This window comes from Entelurus aequoreus, linkage group LG01 (genome assembly GCF_033978785.1).
Source record: "Entelurus aequoreus isolate RoL-2023_Sb linkage group LG01, RoL_Eaeq_v1.1, whole genome shotgun sequence".
In the NCBI taxonomy this organism is placed as follows: Eukaryota; Metazoa; Chordata; class Actinopteri; order Syngnathiformes; family Syngnathidae; genus Entelurus; species Entelurus aequoreus.
In genome coordinates, this window is record NC_084731.1 from 61890292 (window position 1) to 61912496 (window position 22205).

The window sequence follows — 22205 nt, forward strand, 5'->3', positions numbered from 1 at the left end:
GCGCTGAGATAGGCTCCCGCAACCCCAAAAGGGACAAGCGGTAGGAAATGGATGGATGGGTTTCCCCTAGACTGCAAAGATACCTGAGGTGGTGGGGGCGTCACCATGCACCACCATGATGTCATCGAATAATTTGCTATAGTAATGATTTTCTTAAAAAAGGCTAAAAAAATATAAAAATACATTTCAAACAAATGTGTTATTAATTAGTATTAACATATATATTTTTTTATCATTTTGCCATATTTTCAATTGTTGTTGCTTGTTGTACAATGTACTTTGTTGAGATTTGTTCAAGTGTTTACAGACTCTAAATGACTTTTTTGTTAAATACAACTAGCAACAAATGAAGCATCTTCTTTTGGTGTTATTATAGAATGTAGTCGTGTTTAGAGACTCTTAACTTCCGTCCCTCCATGTCCCTTCAAGAGGCTGCAGCGATCATGATGTCACACTCTAGTTTCACTTTCTCTTCTTAAAAGCTACCACTGTCCTCTTAATATTTGCACATTTTGTAAATGGCTGTCCGTGCGGGTATATCTGCAATTAGGGCTGTGCGATATGGCCTTTTTTTAATATCTCGATATTTTTAGGCCATGTCACGATACACAATATATATATATCGATATTTTGCCTTAGCCTTGCAGTGTAATGCCCGCAGCTAAAAGCAACTGCGTGAGAACGTATACTCCAATATCACGATATAGTCATTTTCTATATCGCACAGAGACAAACCCGCGATATATATCGATATATCGCCCAGCCCTATCTGCAATATATATACAGTATGTATATAAAAATCACATCCACATCACAGACATGCTAACAACGCTCCAGACAATGGCGTGCGTTTTGTTTACATCCGGTTTCGACAATGCGGTTTTAGGTGATCAAAGTCTTTTTTTGGTAGTCAAGTTTTCGGTACATCACTTGTCAATAGTGCTCAAATAATAGGATATATGTTAATTCATACTGTAATGACCTGCTAATTTTAATGTTTTATGTTTATGGGGTTTGGATTTGATGTCAGGTTTTCCCATGTTTGTAAACACACCATCCGTGCCTAAAAGGTGATTGGCGGAGAATGAGGAAGTGTAAAATAAATGTCAAACAAATCTGTTATCATTAATTATAATTAACATATTTTTTAATCATATTGCCATATTTTCAATTGTTGCTGCTCTTTGCACAAGGTACTTTGTTGAGATTTTTTCAAGTGTTTAATGACTTTTTTATATTAAAAACTGGCAACAAATCTAGCATCTTCTTCTGGTGTTATTATAAAACGTAGTCGTGTTTAGAGACTACTTTTGTCCCTCCATGTCCCTGACTAAAGAGGCTGCAGCGAGCATGACGTCACACTTGGTTGGCGCTGTTGCTCCAGTTTCACTTTCTCTTCTTAAAAGCCACCACTGTCCTCTAAATATTTGCAAATTTTGTATATAGTTGTCCGTGGGTATATCTGCAATATGTATTAAAATCACGTCCAAATCACAGACATGCTGACAACGCTGCAGACAATGCCGTGCGTTTTGTTTGCATCTGGTTTCGGCATTGCGGTTTTCAGTGATCAATGTCTTTTTCCGGTGGTCAAGTTTTCGAAACATCACTTGTCAGTAGTGCGCAAATAATAGGCTATATATATCAATTCATCCTGTAACGACCTGCTAATGTTTTAATGTTTTATTTTTGTGTGGTTTGGATGTGATGTCAGGTTTTCCCATATTTGTAAACACACCATTCGTGCCTGAGAGGTGATTGGCGGAGAATGAGGAGGTGTCATGCGTCCGGGGAAGCGCGGACTCACAAGACGAAAGTGTTTGCACGGGAGGTAAAACCTGTTGGAATTGTGAAGTTTGTTAACATGAGATTGATAATAAAAGTTAAAAATAGCATCTGATTTTTTGTGATTTCTTCTGGGGGGTGCAATATATTGTATTACTTTAATTTGTTTTCAAGTTTAAAAAAAATATTTTCAAGGTATGGCGGTAATGAAAATGCCGTGGAGGCGTGTCACATTCAATGACATTACGGGGAAACCCTATATACACATGATACCAGTATTTATTATATTAAAAAATCATTAGTGAAGTAGGTAGTAATAATAACCACTGCTCAAGCACCAACCAATTTCTCTTCCTCCTGCAATGTTGGTTTGTGCATTGTATATCTCATTCTCTTCCGCTTAAATTTTCAAATCCAGTTTTTGTCCTTCGTTCCGTTTTGTTTTGGCTATTGCGACAAGTCGCTCGACAAGCCTTTGTTCGCAACACTCGCAGCGAGGGCTCATTGAAGGAGTGCACACGGTTTCAATCAAATAACAAGGTGACATACTCAGATGGACATGACGATGACAGAAAATATATCTCTGTCAAAAAGGCAAACTTTGTGTAAATGTCTTGATGATCAGGAGAATTATTGAATAAGTAAGGAAGAAGAGGCAGCACCTCACACATTCTCACACTTTTTGTGAAGTGATGTCAGCCATCTTGAAAAATGTCTCAAGTATAATCTACCGGAAAGGAGCCCAGAATTGTTTTGTTTTTATAAATGTTGGCAATATTTCCAGGTTCTTCACGAAGAAAACAATGTAATAAATCTATAAATTGTTAAAAAAAATTATAAAATTGAGTAGATGGTGAGGTATTGTGATGTAGAGGAATGCCATATTTTAAAATGCAAATATTGTTGTTCCTCTGAGACACACCTAATAAGTGTTAAAGGGCTGGACAATTAATCGAATTTTGATTATTGCTTCTCACAATCATGAGAATTTAATAATATAATGTCTGACTGTGCTAACAAAATAAAGGTTTTTAAAAAAGTAGCTTTAACAAGTATAATGTACTTAAAGCACGTATTGATACATTTACACAATTATTATGCTTTGGCCTTAAACCCTGGTCAAAATTGTCCAAAGATGTGTTGCACCAACATATGTGACAGATTGTGCATTAAATTAACAAACATTTTATAAAATGTTATTTGACACAAAAAGCACACACTATGGTGTGGTAAAATAAGTGTAAAAGATAAAACATTGAACTAAAAAAAAATTGAAACGTAAAAACTGAATTAAATAGTTTTTTATATTGCTATTGTTATTTAAATGTATTGTTATTGATATTATTTTACTTGTTACTAATTAGGGTCGTACAGTATATTGGCACTAGTATAGTATCGAGATACTAATTAATCATATTCAGTCTAGCCCCCCCTCCCCTTATTTAAAGGGAACGACGGCGCGTCGTCACATCATGACATTGCTGGTTTTATGAGCAGAGGAGCATGTTCGTCAGCGCACACACATAGTGTACTTACAAGCCGACAGTGTGTAGACAGAAAAGGGAGAATGGACGCATTTTGGTCTAAAAAGTAAAGATAAAGGTGAAGTTATAACACTGAAATACCCTTAGGAAGAGCTGCTTTAAGACTTGGCTAGCTTTGCGTGCGGCCAACATCCATCCGCAGTCGGTAGTGTTTTAGCTACTTCTAAATCACTAATCCTGGTCTCCATGGCGACAAATAAAGTAAGTTTCTTACAAGTAACATTATCACTGCAGGACGAAGAATAGCTAAACATGCTTCACTACACACCGTAGCTCACCAGCGTCACAATGTAAACAAATGCCATCGGTGGATCTACACCTGACATCTACTGTAATGATACCAAGTGCAGGAGCGTAATCTAGACAATACTACTATGATTACATCGATATTTTTTAGCATCACAAAATCTTTTTTTCGTTTTTATTTTATGTATATTATGTTTACAAACTCAGGAAATATGTCCCTGGACACATGAGGACTTTGAATATGACCAATGTATGATCCTGTAACTACTTGGTATCGAATCGATACCCAAAATTGTGTTATCATCCAAAACTAATGTAAAGTATCAAACAACAGATGAATAAGGTATTATTACATTTTAACAAAAGTGTAGATAGAACATGTTAAAACAAAAAATAAGCAGATATTAACAGTAAATGAACAAGTGGATTAATAATATTTTTTTACAGTTTGTCCCTCATAATGTTGAAAAAAAATAAAATAAAAAATATAAATGACACAATATGTTACTGCATAGGTCAGCAGACTAATTAGGAGCCTTTGTTTGTTTACTTACTACTAAAAGACAAGTTGTCTAGTATGTTCACTATATTATTTAAGGACTAAATTACAATAATAAACATGTTTAATGTACCCTAAGATTTTTTGTAAAAATAAAGCCAATAATGAAATTTTTTGTGGTACCCTTTATTTAGAAAAGTATCGAAATACATTTAGGTACCGGTAACAAAATATTGGTATCGAGATAACCCTATTAATAATTTATATCCGTTTTTTTAACTATATTTGAAGTTGAGTTTTGGTGGTACAGTAAATACTCATGTTTTCAAGTGAATGAATAATCATGTGATTAATGATTACAATATAATTCAAAATAATCGTGATTATTATTTTTGCCATAATTGTCCAGCCCTAGTTTGATGTTTTTTGCTGCTAAATTAAACACATTAATGCCACATAAAACGTTGTCTCGTGACTGGTTCCACATTTCCTAAAAATGTTTAAAAAATATAACTTAAAGCCTTGTTCAGATGTTAAAGGCCTACTGAAACCCACTACTACCAACCACGCAGTCTGAAAGTTTATATATCAATGATGAAATCTTAACATTGCAACACATGCCAATACGGCCGGGTTAACTTATAAAGTGCAATTTTAAAATTCCCGCCACACTTCCGGTTGAAAAACTCCTTTGGATATGATTTATGCGCGTGACGTCACAAAAGCAACGGAAGTGGTTGGACCCCATCGGACCCGATAGAAAAGCCTCTTGTTTTCTTCGACAAAATTCCACAGTATTCTGGACATCTGTGTTGGTGAATATTTTGCAATTTGTTTAATGAACAATGGAGACTGCAAAGAAGAACGTTGTAGGTGGGATCGATCGGTGTCTTAGCGGCTAAGTACAATACTGTAATATCTGTGATATTTGCATTAGTGTACTGTGTCTATAAGGGTTTGGGGAACGCGCATGCGCGAGTGAGTTGGCGGAGAACTTGAGTGTGTGTGTGAGCGTGAGTTTTGGCTAACAGCAGCTCGTGTATGTGTGTGCGTTACTTTTTTAACTACAACCAGTTACCGCTTGTTAATAAAGCGATTGAACAATTTGTTTAATGGACAATGGAGACTGCAAATAAGAAAGTTGTAGGTGCGATCGGTGGAGCGGCGGACTACAGCAACACCAACACCAGGAGGTTGTGTTGTGTTTTGAGCAGGATAGCAGACGCACTACGGTGAGTCTAGCTTTGGCTTCCAAACATTTGATCGCTTGCCCGTACGTGCGTGTCGATATGTGCATGTGACGTACGTAACTTTGGGGAAATATATGTTTCTTGCAGACTCTGATGGCTGCCGGGGTGTCGTCAAAAGCGTACAACGCCCGCTGCCGCATCTAAGTTAGCTACGCAGCTAGGTTAGCTTCTGTTTTTTTAGCTTCGCCAAGCGGAATATTATTAATCGTGTATTTACATGTTCATGGTTTAATAGTATTATTGATCTTCTGTCTATCCATTCAGTCAGGGTTTTTTTTTAATTTAGTTTCTATCTGCATTTGAGACTGCTGCTGTCACGTTGGCTACGCAGCTAGGTTAGCTTCTGTTTTTTTAGCTTCGCCAAGCGGAATATTATTAATCGTGTATTTACATGTTCATGGTTTAATAGTATTATTGATCTTCTGTCTATCCATCCAGTCAGGTTTTTTTTTAATTTAGTTTCTATCTGCATTTGAGACTGCTGCTATCACGTTGGCTACGTAGCTAGGTTAGCTTCTATTTTTTTAGCTTCGCAAAGCTGAATTATTAATCGTGTATTTACATGTTCAGTCACTGTGAATGTCCATTTCGCGTTCTCGACTCTCATTTTCAAGAGGATATAGTATCTGAGATGGTTTAAAATACAAATCTGTGATACACAATAGAAAAAGGAGAGAGTGTGGAATCCAATGAGCCAGCTTGTACCTAAGTTACGGTCAGAGCGAAAAAAGATACGTCCATCACTGCCTCTCAAGTCCTTCACTGTAACGTTCCTCATCTACGAATCTTTCATCCTCGCTCAAATTAATGGGGTAATCGTCACTTTCTCGGTCCGAATCTCTGTCCGAATCTCTCTCGCTCCATTGTAAACAACGGGGAATTGTGAGCAGCACTACCGCTTGTGACGTCACGCTACTTCCGGTACAGGCAAGGCTTTTTTTATCAGCGAGCAAAAGTTGCAAACTTTATCGTTGATTTTCTCTACTAAATCCTTTCAGCAAAAATATGGCAATATCGCGAAATGATCAAGTATGACACATAGAATGGATCTGCTATTCCCGTTTAAATAAAAAAATTTCATTTCAGTAGGCCTTTAACTGACATATGATGTTCATGTTTTAATAAAATATATATTGGCTCCAAACGTGGGTTATTGGCCTCCTACTAATAATGGGTTTCTTCCCTGAATAAAACCACAATGGTGGATCTCTAGTAAATTCAGGGAACCACGAGGCGAACATGGACCCGATGATGAATTACCTTTATGAGAGGCAGAGGGATACTGGTGACTGTGGACGAGTCCATGAACTTCTTCAGATCCTGGTTCAGGAACTCAAAGACAAGGTATAACTTGTTTTCTGTGTGGATGACATCGTGTAACCTTTCAAAAAAAATAGACCAGATTGAATAAAGACAGTGAAACAAGAGGAAAATAGTGCACACTTACTTGACAATATTGGGGTGGCTGAGCTCTTTGAGGAGGGAAATCTCTCGGATAGCAGTGCTCGGAACACCCTCCGTCTCCCTGAACAGGACACAAAATGTTGTTGAATATTGTGTCATAACCTTATAGAAGGTACACTTTACTTTACCAGTCAGGAGTTACCATTCCATTAAAAATCCATTATTGACGCATCTTTAATTGATGTATTTTTATGCAGTTTTACAATTGTTTTCTTTCATTAAATAAATGTTCTTCACTTGCAATTTTAAAAAACAGTATTTGTAGTAAGAAACCGTTAAATAATGTATTAAATTAATGGACATGTGTGCAAAAGTGGAACACAAGTGAGAACGGGCGCAGTTTGGCTTAAAAAGTAAAGATAAAGGTGAAGTTATAACACTGAAACGCCCTCAGGAAGAGGTGCTTTAAGACATGGCTAGCTAGCAGCTAGTGTCCATCCGCAGTCGGCAGTGTATTAGCTACTTCTAAATCACTAATCCTGGCCTCCATGGCGACAAATAAAGTATGTTTCTTACAAGTATCATTATCACTGCAGGACGAGGAATAGCTAAACATGCTTCACTACACACCGTAGCTCACCAGCGTCACCGCTAATAACGCCGTTCCTGAATGTGAACAACTCCATGGGTGGATCTACACTTGACATCCACTGTAATGATACCAAGTACAGTGTCTAGTCGATACTACTATAATTACATCGATATTTTTTAGTGTCACATAATCTTTTTTCCTTTTTAAAAAATTCTAATTATGTTTATGAACTCAGGAAAAATGTTCCTGGACACATGAGGACTTTGAATATGACCAATGTATGATCCTGTAACTACTTGGTATCGGATCGATACCTAAATTTGTGGTATCATCCAAAACTAATGTAAAGTATCAAACAAAAGAATAAGTTATTATTACATTTAAATAGAAGTGTAGATAGAACATGTTAAAACAGAAAATAAGCAGATATTAACAGTAAATTAAATAGATTAATAATCAATTTTTACAGTTTGTCCTTAATAATGTTGACAAAATAGAATATAAATGATAATATGTTACTGCATACGTCACCAGACTAATTATGAGTCTTTGTTTGTTTACTTACTACTAAAAGACAAGTTGTCTAGTATGTTCACTATTTTATTTAAGAACTAAATTGCAATAAACATGTTTAAGATCTAAGATTTTTAGTTAAAATAAAGCCAATAATGACATTTTTTGTGGTGCCCTTTATTTAGAAAAGTATCAAACTACATTTTAGTACCGGTACCAAAATATTGGCATGGGGACAACACTAGTACCTAATGACATGACCAGTGCGTGGATGAATGAAGCGATTGTTTACTACTTTTACTGCTACCAACTGCAATACGCCCCTGGTGGTAGCAGGGGCGTATTGCATCGAGTGCAGCAGTCTCTTTTCTCACCCTGCTATTTGTCTGGGCTTGGGACCCAAGTTCATACAAACATACAACTATTATATACATAAAATAGTTGTACAAACACACACTTGTTAGCCACAGATTGACTAAAATGTGTTTCAAATCAAAATATGATTTAACTCTCCTCATAACACAACCCAGGACCGTGTGTGTCGTCAAGCTAAATGCTGTGCATTATTGTTACATTACTTCATAAATCTGCTGGAGTTAGTACAATTTTCTTTTGTATTGTTGTTATTCAATATTTCTTACCTAAAATTTTGTTTTTATTTTTAAAAGGCATCTGTGTTGTAGAAAATGCATGTTACATCTTAAAATTGTGCTCCTTCGGGAGGGATCATTATTATTAATAAACTTAATAAACATTAAATTGTATTAATTTTGACAAGTTTTTAATTCAAATGTAATCACATTATTTTGACAAAAAATTATTTTAGTTTAAGTCATATTTTAGTCGTCTAAATTGATTTAGGTTTAGTCTAGTTTTAGTCGACTAAATTCCTCAACATTTCAGTTGACTAAAATAAAATTACATTTTGTCGACAAGAATATAAAGTATAAGGCATCTTGGAAGTTGTCTTGAGACTACTTTTATAAAGGTTATCGCAGATCATCTCAAAAACTAAATCCACTGCAAGACCTGCACTCCATGAATATATCATTACATTCTCAAACTGTGGTACGTGTACCACTACTGGTACGCAGGCTCCATCTAGTGGTACGCCAAAGAATCACTTGATTAGAGTAGCGTTTCATTTTACTATATTCAATGACAGTGTTACTGTTCAAACTGTGTGTAATGTTACAGTTGCCAAAAATATTAATTATATTTGTTAAAATTAACCTCTGTCTTAATTTTAATGAAGACTTAGGCCTACTATGCTACTGCATTTTTAATGTTGGTCATTATGGTGGTATTTTTTTTATTTTTCCAAGAAGGCTCGGCTTTAGTGGCAGAAGCTCTGTGCTCTTGTGTCATCCTTTTGTGTTCCTGATGTTTCCCTCTTGTCTTCATGTGGGTTTTTTTGCCTTTTGGTTCAGGACCCTTTGGGACTGTGTGACAAGGGGTGGCCTTTTCGTGTCTACTGCGGTGCTTTTTTGTGGTCTTCTGGATCTGCCTCCTGGGAGCCTTTTGGCCATGGAGACCAGCTGCTGGGTCTCTGCCACACCAGAGTCTGTTTGGAGAGACTGGAGGAGATGCGGATGAAGAGACAGGGCTGCGGAGCTGGTGCTGAGCGCCGGGACGGACAAGCTTCACAGTGTCTTGGCTGAATGAGCAGGTATCGGACACCTCGGTCTCCTTAGACGCACCCTCGCTCATCCATGCGGACTGGACACTGGCCGAGAGTTGGTGGGCGGCCGAGGGTGGAGTCGGCTCTGTTGGTTGCTTTGTTGGGTTTGCTCCTGTCTCTGGCCATGCTACCCCCACCCCAGCAGACGATGGCTTGGAACACCACAGAGGCCACCACAGTGTATGTTTTTGTTGTTGTTTTACTTTTGTGGCTGTGTGTAGACGTGGCTTGTTGCATCAGCTCTGCTATTTGAATGTATTTCATGTATTTTGTGTTCTTTGATGTTTACCTCTTACACACATACCAACTTTATTTATAAAGCCCTTTAAAAACAACCACAGTTGAAGAACAAAGGGCTGTACACCACAAATAAATACAGGCAAAGGACAGACTAAAAAATAACATTTAAAACAGAGGTAAAATACACATTGAAAAAGCAAATGCAAATTATCTTAAGAAAAATGTGTTAGATAAAAAGCAGTTAAAAAGTTAAAAACAGTTATAAAAGTTAAAAACAGTTATAAAAGTTAAAAACAGTTTAAAGTCTCAAGCTGGGGCCCAGGCTTAGGCCATGTCTACACTAAGCCGGATAACCCCTTAAACAAATAATTATTTAGCCTGAGCCCCGTTTCAGCCACACTAAACCATCGTATAAGGTCCCCCTCCTCGGACAAATTTTTATATGGATAAATATGGCGTGTATTTCTTGAATCTCCGGCTCTTAGCTTTGTATGGACTCATTGATAGTTTACAAACGGAGTTTGAAGAGGAAGTAACGCCAGAAAGACCGCGCCCCACACAGGAAGTGACGTCAGAAAGAACGCGTCACAGCCAGCTTCATAATAAAGCGGTTTTGTAACTCGGAGCTAACCACTGGAAACATGGAGGCTAGTCATCCAGACATGCCATGTTTCTCCTTAATCTACATGTACAGACGCTTGTGGAGATCACACATGAATACCTTAAGAGAAAGCGATTGCAGCTATTTGGCATACAACACATCTCAGACGGCAAGAGAACTTTCCAATGTCCAAGTCAGCTGTGATTCTACTTACTGAAGAACTTTGTCCGTTTGTCGAAAGAGAGACAACGAGAATGCGGACTACCTTAAAAAAGGTAGCGTGTCCTTTGTATTACCTGGCCGTCGAGGGAAAACTGTGGAAAACAGCGAATGCTTTTGGACTGGCAAAGCAGACCGCATCTGTTATTGTCCGCCATGTATGTCGCGGACTCAACGTCTAGGTCCAGAGTATATAAAGTCACCAAAAACAAATGGACAATGAAGATGAAGGCAAAAGAGTGAGGAGTGTCCTGACCACATATGTAGATCGCTAGATTGACTGTTGTAAAATGTTCTTAGTCACTTTGTGTACTTTTGTGTCCAATAAAGATTTGATTAATTTATGTCGTCACAGGTGTGATTCACTACAATAGGGCCCCACAACACACTGGATTACAGTTCATTGAAATACCACAACACTGGATATTGTTCAGATAAGTTAAATTTAAGAACTTGCACACAAAGCAACACTGGAGGTGACTATGACGTGTGCATTTTCCGCGCATGCGTATTAGGTCGCGTTGTGCCGGCCGACGGAGGGGGTCTTAAACGGTGGCATTGATGTGTGTGGACACATAAGATTAGGTGTGATTTACCCAGGATAACCTTATCCGACTTAGTGTAACCGGGGCCTAAGACGTATCCCCGCTCATCCATGCAGACTGGACACTGGCCGAGAGTTGGTGGGCGGCCGAGGGTGGAGTCGGCTCTCTTGGTTGCTTTGTTGGCCATGCTCACCCCGCCCCTGCAGACGATGGAGTGGAACACCGCAGAGGCCACCACAGTGTATATGTTTTTTGTTATTGTTTTGTTGTTCAAACTATTGGCACGCAGTTGGAGACGTTTGTGTCAGTGAGAGACAGGAGGACACTGGACAAACTGCTGGCCATCATTGTTCCCACAGTGTTCCATTCAAGAACTCCTTCATTCCGCACTCTATCCGGCTGTATAACCACTGGCCATACAGCAATAGATGATATCTGTCTATTACCTGACAGCTTCTATGTTAGCTATCTCTCTTTGTTTATAATGTCTATTTTCTGCTGGATCTACTCTCTATTGTATGCTGCAGCTGTTACAGATACTGTAATATTGTACATGGTCATTGTTATATACTGTATATTTTAAATAAAAATATAATATAATATATCAGTATATATATCATATACTGTATATATAATATGTAAATATTACATATATGTTATATTTTATATTGCAACTACAGTACATTTTTAGTCTACTTTATACCTGCATGATCCTGTCCATACTTTGTAACTGAGCTACTGTGTGGAACAATTTCCCTTGTGGAGCAATAAAGTTTGTCTAAGTCTAAGTTTTACTTTTGTAGCTGTATGTAGAAGTGGCTGGTTGCATCAGCTCTGCTCTTTTAATGTATTTAATGTGTTAATGTTTTCTTTGATATTTCCCTCTTACACACATGCTTATGTGTGCTATGGCTATGAGGTTTTTTTTTCTTGGCCTCAGTCTGGACCCCCTCTACAGGGGCCCAGGCTTAGACTGATTTTTTTTTCTCACAGCCCTCCAGTGTTTACCTGTTTCTCACCTTTTTTGTAAGAGGCGCCGGAAGTGGGCAGACCCGTCAGCGATCCTGTTCTGTCTCCCTGTAATGTGTGTCTGATCTTGAATGGGATTGTGCTGAAAATCTTAATTTCCCCTCGGGGTTTTTAAAGTATTTGATGATTCTGAATACTTAGGCCTACTACGCTACTGTACTTTAATGTTGGGCATTATGGTGGTACTTGATGAATACTTAGGTCTACTACACTACTGTATTTAAATGTCATTATGGTGGTACTTGATGAATACTTACGTCTACTACACTACTGTACTTTAATTTTGGTCATTATGGTGGTACTTGATGAATACTTAGGTCTTCTACACTGCTGTATTTTGATGTTGGTCATTATGGTGGTACTTGATGAATACTTGATCAACTACACTACTGTATTTTAATGTCATTATGGTGGTACTTGATGAATACTTAGGTCTACTACACTACTGTATTTTAATATTGTCATTATGGTGGTACTTGATGAAAAAGTTTGAGAACAACTGTTGCATACAGTAACAAGTGTATTTAGCACCTAAATAGGAGATTCAAGATACGAGTGCTTCAAGTTAAGAGCTCCCCCACAGAAACAATTAACATGATTTTGGAACACACCAAATTAGTATTTCAAAATGCAGCCCACTTACGTGTCCAGTCGGATTTTCTTCAGAGCAACGGTTTCTCCCGTGTTCTTGTTCTTGGCTTTGTACACCACTCCGTAAGTGCCCTCTCCTATCTTCTCGACCTTCTGGAACGACTCCATCTGCGTGGGAAGCCTCGGCCGCCGCGTGGAGGTTCACGTTAGCAACGCTCTCGTCTTTCTTTGTGCCCGAGCTAACCGCGATAGCTGGCGGACGTTCATCCACCAAACCGCCGCTACTTGTCCCGAGCCGGTCCACCGGTCCCACGCAGCCGCCAGAAAGAAGGTGAGTGGCGTCAAAACATTCGCTGGGGTTAAAATATTTCGCGCGCGTGGAAATGGGCTAAGGGCTAAGTTGACCCGGATAGTGTAAACATAGTGAGGCGGTTAGCCGAACAGAACAGAACCAACACGACAACGTTTCCCGCGTTACCCTGGTGAGCGCGCCATTTAGTCTTCACAACATACCGATTCAAGCGGAGGGGCGGTGCTTGCGTGTCTCGACACCGCTTACCCAGCCGTACTATGTTATTCGTGTGATAGCCCAGTGCGGAAATGTAAGTCCAATATTGTAGTTAGTACATACAAATATTATCTCACGGGTTTACGTTGGCGGCGTGGGTAGTGGTAAGGGAATCCCACGCGAGGGCAATGGTGTTTCCGGGTAGTGAAATCAAACGGCTACACGCCTCGTGGGTCACGTGATCGAATGACGTTTTACGTAATCGGCGTCGTCTCCTCAGTTCATAGCAGAGATATTGATACATTTTGGTATCGATCGGATACCAAGTAAACACTTTTTACTCGGACAATTTTCTACCGTTTGTTGATCGTGATTATAATCACACACAAATCGAGTCGATAGTGCGAAATATGTAAACAAAATTAAAAAAGGAAACCATTACTTGAAATCCTTTGGCTTTTTTGCCCACAAAACACTCCTCTGCCCAAAAACTTATTCCATAAACCAATGCAACACTGCCTATAAAAACACTAAGGCTGTCCATTTTTTACCGTTTGTCCCTCTCGGGGCCGCTGAAGCCTATCCCAGATGCACTCTGGACCACTTTCCGCCTCATTTACATATAACGCTACATATAACATAGAAATGTGTATTATAATTTATTACTTTATTTGATGATTTAGCTACATAAAAAACCCCGGCCGAGTCATACCAAAGACTATAAAAATGGGACCCATTACCTCCCTGCTTGGCACTCAGCATCAAGGGTTGGAATTGGGGGTTAAATCGCCAAAAATGATTCCCGGGCGCGGTCACCGCTGCTGCCCACTGCTCCCCTCACCGCCCAGGGGGTGATCAAGGGTGATGGGTCAAATGCAGAGAATAATTTCACAACACCTATGTGTGTGTGACAATCATTGGTACTTTAACTCAAACAATGGCAATAAAACTATTCTGATTCTGATTCTGATTCTGATTAACTTAACTTAATATGCATTTGTTTACATTTTTACTACATAGCTTTAAACACGTGGGCTCCATCTAGTGGTATGTCAAATAATCACCTAATTAAATATTCAAACACAGTGTTACGGTTCAAACTTTATATAATGTGGCCAACCATATTAAATATACTTGTTGAATAACACCTCTGCCAGTTTTTTAATGACTACGTATGCCCACATTGCTACTGTATTTTAATGTTGGCCAATATGGTGGTACTTGGAGAGCCAAATGTTTTCTGAAATGGTACTTGGTAAAAAAAAAGAAAAAAAAGTTTGAGAACTACTGAAATAGAGGGTTGGGTTTACAGCTAAGGTTAGGGTAGGGTGACTAACCCTAAACCTCTAACATGTTAACTTTTTAAGCAAATTTTGCACTACTTGGTATTTGACAAATTCCGAATCAGAATCAGAAATACGTTATTAATCCCTAAGGGGAAATTAAAATTTTCAGCACAATCCCATTCAAGATCAGACAAACATTACAGGGAGACAGAACAGGATCGCTGACGCCGGGTCTGCCAACTTCCGGCGCCCCTTACAAAAAAGGTGAGAAACAGGTAAACCCTGGGGGTGAGAAGAAAAAAAAATTCAGTCTAAGCCTGGGCCCCTGGAGAGGGGGTCCAGACTGAAGAAGAAAAACTCATAGCCATAGCCCACATAAGCATGTGGGCTATGGCTATGAGGCCTTCAGGCTTTAATTTGCCCAGGTCTGGTATATGCGTTATACAGTCTTTCAATAGTTCGATGTATGAAGATGTAATAAAAAATACTGCCACCTTCTGGACAATGTGAAGTACAATATAGTAGACAATGCGGCTGTATACTGTAGTAATAATTCCAATGTGTAGTCGTTCATACTATAGTGTTTTATTCCATGTCTGAACTTCTTTTTGGGTACGCTCCAATGGACACAAGGATCTCAGAGACCAGACTATGTTGTAATTGAGATATATAAATGTTTATATGGCTGGTGAATTAGAAGTATAGTACATAGTGGTTAGAGTGTCTGCCCTGAGATCGGTAGGTTGTGAGTTCAAACCCCGGCCGAGTCATACCAAAGACTATAAAACATGAAACCCATTACCTCCCTGCTTGGCACTCAGCATCAAGGGTTGGAATTGGGGGTTAAATCACCAAAAATTATTCCCGGGCGCGGCCACCGCTGCTGCCCACTGCTCCCCTCACCTCCCAGGGGGTGGTCAAGGGTGATGGGTCAAATGCAGAGAATAATTTCGCCACACCTAGTGCGTGTGTGACAATCATTGGTACTTTAACTTTAACTTAATAATTCTGCTGTGTACTATACTAACTGTACCTCATATTTCCCTGGGAACCATGTCTGTAAGAGGGAAACATCAAAGAACACAAAGGACATTAAAGACATTAAAAAGAGCAGAGCTGATGCAACCAACCACTTCTACATACAGCTACAATAGTAAAAACAACAACAGAAACATATACACTCCCCCCACATCATCTGCTGGGGTGGGGGGAGCATGGTCAGAGACAGGAGCAGACCCAACAAAGCAACCAAGACAGCCGACTCCACCCTCAGCTGCCCACCAACTCTGTTCAGTCCACGTGGGAGTGAGGATACGTCTAAGGAGACCGAGGTGTAAGATACACGCATGTATATTTATATATATAAATATATATATTTATATATATATATATATATATATATATATATATATATATATATATATATATATATATATATATATATATATATATATATATATATATATATATATATATATATATATATATATATATATATATATATAAGGGGACGGCGTGGCGAAGTTGGTAGAGTGGCCGTGCCAGCAATCGGAGGGTTGCTGGTTACTGGGGTTCAATCCCCACCTTCTACCATCCTAGTCACGTCCGTTGTGTCTTTGGGCAAGACACTTCACCCTTGCTCCTGATGGGTGCTGGTTAGCGCCTTGCATGGCAGCTCCCGCCATCAGTGTGTGAATGTGTGTGTGAATGGGTAAATGTGGAAATAGTGTCAAAGCGCTTTGAGTACATTGAAGGTAGAAAAGCGCTATACAAGTATAACCCATTTATCATATATATATAAATATATATATATTTATAAATATATATATATTTGTATATATATATAAATATATATTTTTATATATAAAAAAAATATATATATATATATACAGTATATATATATATATATATATATATATATATATATATATATATATATATATATATATATATATATATATATATATATATATATATATATATATGTATATATATATATATATATAAATATATATATTTATATATATATATATATATATATATATATATATATATTTATATATATATATATATATATATATATATATATATATATATATATATATATATATATATATATATATATATATATATATATATATATATATATATATATATATATATATATATATATGTCTTAATTAGATTATAAAAAAAAATAGTGCTCAATACCGTGGTAGAGCGCAATATATGTATGTGTGGAAAAAAAATCACAAGACTACTTCATCTCTACAGGCCTGTTTCATGAGGGGTTTCCTCAATCATCAGGAGATTTTTAAATTAGAATTATAGTACATAAGTCTGCAGTGTACTACACTAACTGTACCTCATATTTTCCTGGGAAGCCCAGAGGAGCTAATACCCGACTGGTACTGTAGTGGTATGTGCAGTCAGGTGCTCCTCTGTGAGCACATGAGGGTCACATGCAGTGCTGCCTCAGAGTCTGGCTAACATGAGACTTTAGAGCATGAGAAGTTGTGAGAACCAACCAATCCCTCTCATCTAATATAGCAGAAAATATAACATGTAAGTGTGTGTTAGAATCAGAATCAGAAATACTTTAATAATACCCATGGGGAAATTAAGATTTTCCGCACAATCCCGTTTAAGATCAGACAAATATTACAGGGAGACAGAACAGGATCGCTGACGGGTCTGCCAACTTCCGGCACCCCTTACAAAAAAGGTGAAAAACAGGTAAACACTGGAGGGGGGTGAGCAAAAAAAAATTCAGTCCAAGCCTGGGCCCCTGGAGAGGGGGTCCAGACTGAGACCAAGGAAGAAGAAAAACTCATAGCCATAGCACACATAAACATGTGTGTAAGGGGTTATACTTGTATAGCGCTTTTCTACCTTCAAGGTACTCCAAAGCGCTTCGACACTATTTCCACATTAAAGTTAAAGTACCAATGATTGTCACACACACACTAGGTGTGGTGAAATTTGTCCTCTGCATTTGACCCATCCCCTTGATCACCCCCTGGGAGGTGAGGGGAGCAGTGGGCAGCAACGGTGCCGCGCCCGGGAATAATTTTTGGTGATTTAACCCCCAATTCCAACCCTTGATGCTGAGTGCCAAGCAGGGAGGTAATGGGTCCCATTTTTATAAGTCTTTGGTTGACTCGGCCGGGGTTTGAACTCACAACCTACCGATCTCAGGGCTGACACTCTAACCACTAGGCCACTGAGTAGGCGCACACACACTGATGGTGGGAGCTGCCATGCTAGGCCCTAACCACGACCCATCAGGAGCAAGGGTGAAGTGTCTTGCTCAAAGACACAACGAACGTGACGAGGTTGGTAGAAGGTGGGGATTGAACCAGGAACCCTCAGGTTGCTGGCACGGCCACTCTCCCAACCGCGCCACAAACACAAAGGACATTAAAGACATTAAAAGAGCAGCGCTGATGCAACCAGCCACTTCTACATACAGCTACAAAAGTAAAACAACAACAAAAACATACACTGTGGTGGCCTCTGTGGTGTTCCACGCCATCGTCTGCTGGGGTGGGGGTAGCATGGCCAGAGACAGGAGCAGACCCAACAAAGCAACCAACAGAGCCGACTCCACCCTCGGCCGCCCACCAACTCTCGGCCAGTGTCCAGTCCGCATGGATGAGCGAGGGTGCGTCTAAGGAGACCGAGGTGTCCGATACCTGCTCATTCAGCCAAGACACTGTGAAGCTTGTCCGTCCCGGCGCTCAGCACCAGCTCCGCAGCCCTGTCTCTTCATCCGCATCTCCTCCAGTCTCTCCAAACAGACTCTGGTGTGGCAGAGACCCAGCAGCTGGTCTCCATGGCCAAAAGGCTCCCAGGAGGCAGATCCAGAAGACCACAAAAAAGCACCGCAGTAGACACGAAAAGGCCACCCCTTGTCACACAGTCCCATAGGGTCCTGAACCAAAAGGCAAAAAAAACACATGAAAACAAGAAGGAAACATCAGGAACACAAAAGGATGACACAAGAGCACATAGCTCCTGCCACTAAAGCGGAGCCTTCTTGGAAACAAAAATTACTGAACGTTATTTATCATATACATATATTAAGTTAAAGTTAAAGTACCCATGGTTGTCATGAGTTCAAACCCCGGCCGAGTCATACCAAAGACTATAAAAATGGGACCTATTACCTCCCTGCTTGGCACTCAGCATCAAGGGTTGGAATTTGGGGGTTAAATCACCAAAAATGATTCCCGGGTGCGGCCCCTGCTGCTGCTCTCTACTGCTGCTCACTACTCCCCTCACCTCCCAGGGGGTGATCAAGGATATATATATATATATATGTATATATATATATATATATATATATATATATATATATATATATATATATATATATATATATATATATATATATATATATATATATATATATACACAAATATGTGTGTGTGTGGGCCGCATGTGTGTGTATATATATATATATATACATATATCTATATATATATATATATATATATATATATATATATATATATATAGATATATAGATATATGTATATATATATATATATATATATATATATATATATATATATATATATATATATATATGTACATAGTGTATACACCCCCCCCCCCCATTTGTTGCATATATTATTTTTTAAATCACCTGACATGTATACTGTGTATGTGTACATAATGTATACATTTTTTAAACGTAATTGAATGTATCAAATACGATGCATATTTAATGGACCACAATGGAAACAAGCCTTTTGGCTTTTTGTGCCATCCATTTGCCTTTTTAAAGCATTACATGGATTCAATTCTTTAAGATGTGAATAAACTTCTCAATCAATCAATCAATCAATCAATCAATCAATCAATCAATATATGTATATATATATATATATATATATATATATATATATATATATATATATATATATATATATATATATATATATATATATATATATATATATATATATATATATATATATATTAGGGGTGGGGGGAAAAATCGATTTGAATTCGAATCGCGATTCTCACGTTGTGCGATTCAGAATGGATTCTCATTTTTAAAAAATCGATTTTAAAAAAATATATATTTAAAAAAGAAAAAAAATATTTAAATGTTTTTTTAAAAAAAATTTTAATGTTTTTTTTTTTTTTTAATTAATCAATCCAACAAAACAATACACAGCAATACCATAACAATGCAATCCAATTCCTAACCCAAACCCGACCCAGCAACACTCAGAACTGCAATAAACAGAGCAATTGAGAGGACACACAAACACGACACAGAACAAACCAAAAGTAGTGAAACAAAAATCAATATTATCAACAACAGTATCAATATTAGTTACAATTTCAACATAGCAATGATTAAAAATTCCTCATTGACATTATCATTAGACATTTATATATAAAAAAAAAAAAAGAACAATAGTGTCACAGTGGCTTACACTTGCATCGCATCTCATAAGCTTGACAACACACTGTGTCCAATATTTTCACAAAGATAAAATAAGTCATATTTTTGGTTCATTTAATAGTTAAAACAAATTTACATTATTGCAATCAGTTGATAAAACATTGTCCTTTACAATTATAAAAGCTTTTTACAAAAATCTACTACTCTGCTTGCATGTCAGCAGACTGGGGTAGATCCTGCTGAAATCCTATGTATTGAAAGAATAGGAAATCGGGAAAAAATCGTTTTTGAATCGAGATTCGTGTTGAATTGAAAAAAAATCGATTTTGAATCGAATCGTGACCCCAAGAATCGATATTGAATCGAATCGTGGGACACCCAAAGATTCACAGCCCTAATATATATTGGAGCACATACTTGTTGGTCACAAAAAACATTCATGAAGTTTGGTTCTTTTATGAATTTATTATGGGTCTACTGAAAATGTGAGCAAATCTGCTGGGTCAAAAGTATAAATACAGCAATGTTAATATTTGCTTACATGTCCCTTGGCAAGTTTCACTGCAATAAGGTGCTTTTGGTAGCCATCCACAAGCTTCTGCTTGAGTTTTTGACCACTCCTCTTGACAAAATTAGTGCAGTTCAGCTAAATTTATTTTTTTTCTGACATGGACATGTTTCTTCAGCATTGTCCACACGTTTAAGTCATGACTTTGGGAAGGCCATTCTAAAACCTTAATTCTAGCCTGATATAGCCATTCCTTTACCACTTTTGACATGTGTTTGGGGTCATTGTCCTGTTGGAACACCCAGCTGCGCCCAAGACCCAACCTCCGGGCTGATGAATTTAGGTTGTCCTGAACAATTTGGAGGTAATCCTCCTTTTTCATTGTCCCGTTTACTCTCTGTAAAGCACCAGTTCCATTGGCAGCAAAACAGGCCCAGAGCATAATGCTATCACCACCATGCTTGACGGTAGGCCTGGTGTTCCTGGGATGAAAGGCCTTACCTTTTCTCCTACAAACATATTGCTGGTTATTGTGGCAAAACAGCTAAATTTTTGTTTCCTCTGACCACAGAACTTTCCTCCAGAAGGTCTTATCTTTGTCCATGTGATGTCAGATGAAACAAAAATTGAGCTGTTTGGCCTGTTTTGGTAACATGTTTTTTTTTTTTTAATGCTCGTTAAAAGCGTGTTTATGTTTATATGGACAAACTGCAATTAATCGCGATAAATATTGAAATCGTTTGACAGCCCTTTGATTAGTATAGTTGAAATTAGCTTAAAAAAACACCCTAATATGTTTACACTAATACAATAGTTTTTTCAGAATATCATTCAGGAACGTTTTTAAACGTTTTACTGGAATGCATGTCCTTCATTTGAACACAACGTGGTACCAAAGGTCTTACAGGATGTATTTTGAAGTCTGGTGACTAAATAATTGAGAGTGGGACATTCACTTCCACTATCAATAGGTGCTTGTTTGGGACGTGACTACGCCAAAGAAAGGGAGTATTTGGCCTGCCGGAGGAAGCGTGCCTCACTGCTAACTATGTGTAAGAGCGAGCACAGCCCGAGGTGTACAAGGAGCGAGTAAAAGGATGCTATTGAGTCAGAGTCTGCCCTTTTCATCTTGTGACACACGCATCTGCAAAGTAGCACTTCACAATCAGCCATGAGATCTCTCCCAGTTTAATTGCAATATTTTGTGGCATCATCTCAACCCCAAAACTTATAAGAAAGTTTGTGTTTTCTGTAGGGCCGTCAAAAACAACGCTGATTGAAAAGATGTGGCATGGAAGTGTTTTTGACTCCTTTAGCTGCACGGTTGTCCAAAAGGTGGTTTGACGGCCACTGAAAGAACAAAACACACCCTGACGGGACTTTAGATCAAACTGTTAGCACGCTTTCAGCAAATAAATTCAAGTAGCACATTCAAAAAAATTGACATTCTGATGATAAAATTGCATTTGTGTCTAAACATTGTGCTCTTTTTGGAAGGTAATTCAAATGATGCACGCCAGTGATAACACGTGATTAATCCAAAATGTGTTCAAATGAAGGATATGCATTCCAGTAAAACGTTTAAAAACGTTCCTGAATGATATTCTGAAAACACAATTGTATTAGTGTAAACATATTATGGTGTTTTTTTAAGCTAATTTCAACTACACAAGCAATTAATCGCCTGTGATTAATCAAAGGGCTGTCAAACGATTCCAATATTTATTGCGATTAATTGCAGT

The 22205-nt window shown here is 38.1% G+C and overlaps 1 protein-coding gene across 1 annotated transcript in view; it reads right to left on the bottom strand.

Moving 5' to 3' along the window:
* The window catches only part of LOC133655524 (cyclin-dependent kinase 2), a 32442-nt gene extending 18971 nt beyond the window's left edge, over nt 1-13471 (bottom strand). Inside the window, exons 1-3 of the mRNA XM_062055771.1 lie at nt 12792-13471; nt 6772-6849; nt 6585-6705 (exon numbers count right to left, since the gene is read on the bottom strand). Coding sequence (XP_061911755.1) covers nt 6585-6705; nt 6772-6849; nt 12792-12907 — 315 coding nt within the window. The 5' untranslated portion in view covers nt 12908-13471. The remainder of the gene's footprint in view (nt 1-6584; nt 6706-6771; nt 6850-12791) is intronic.
* Nucleotides 13472-22205: the final 8734 nt, after the last annotated feature.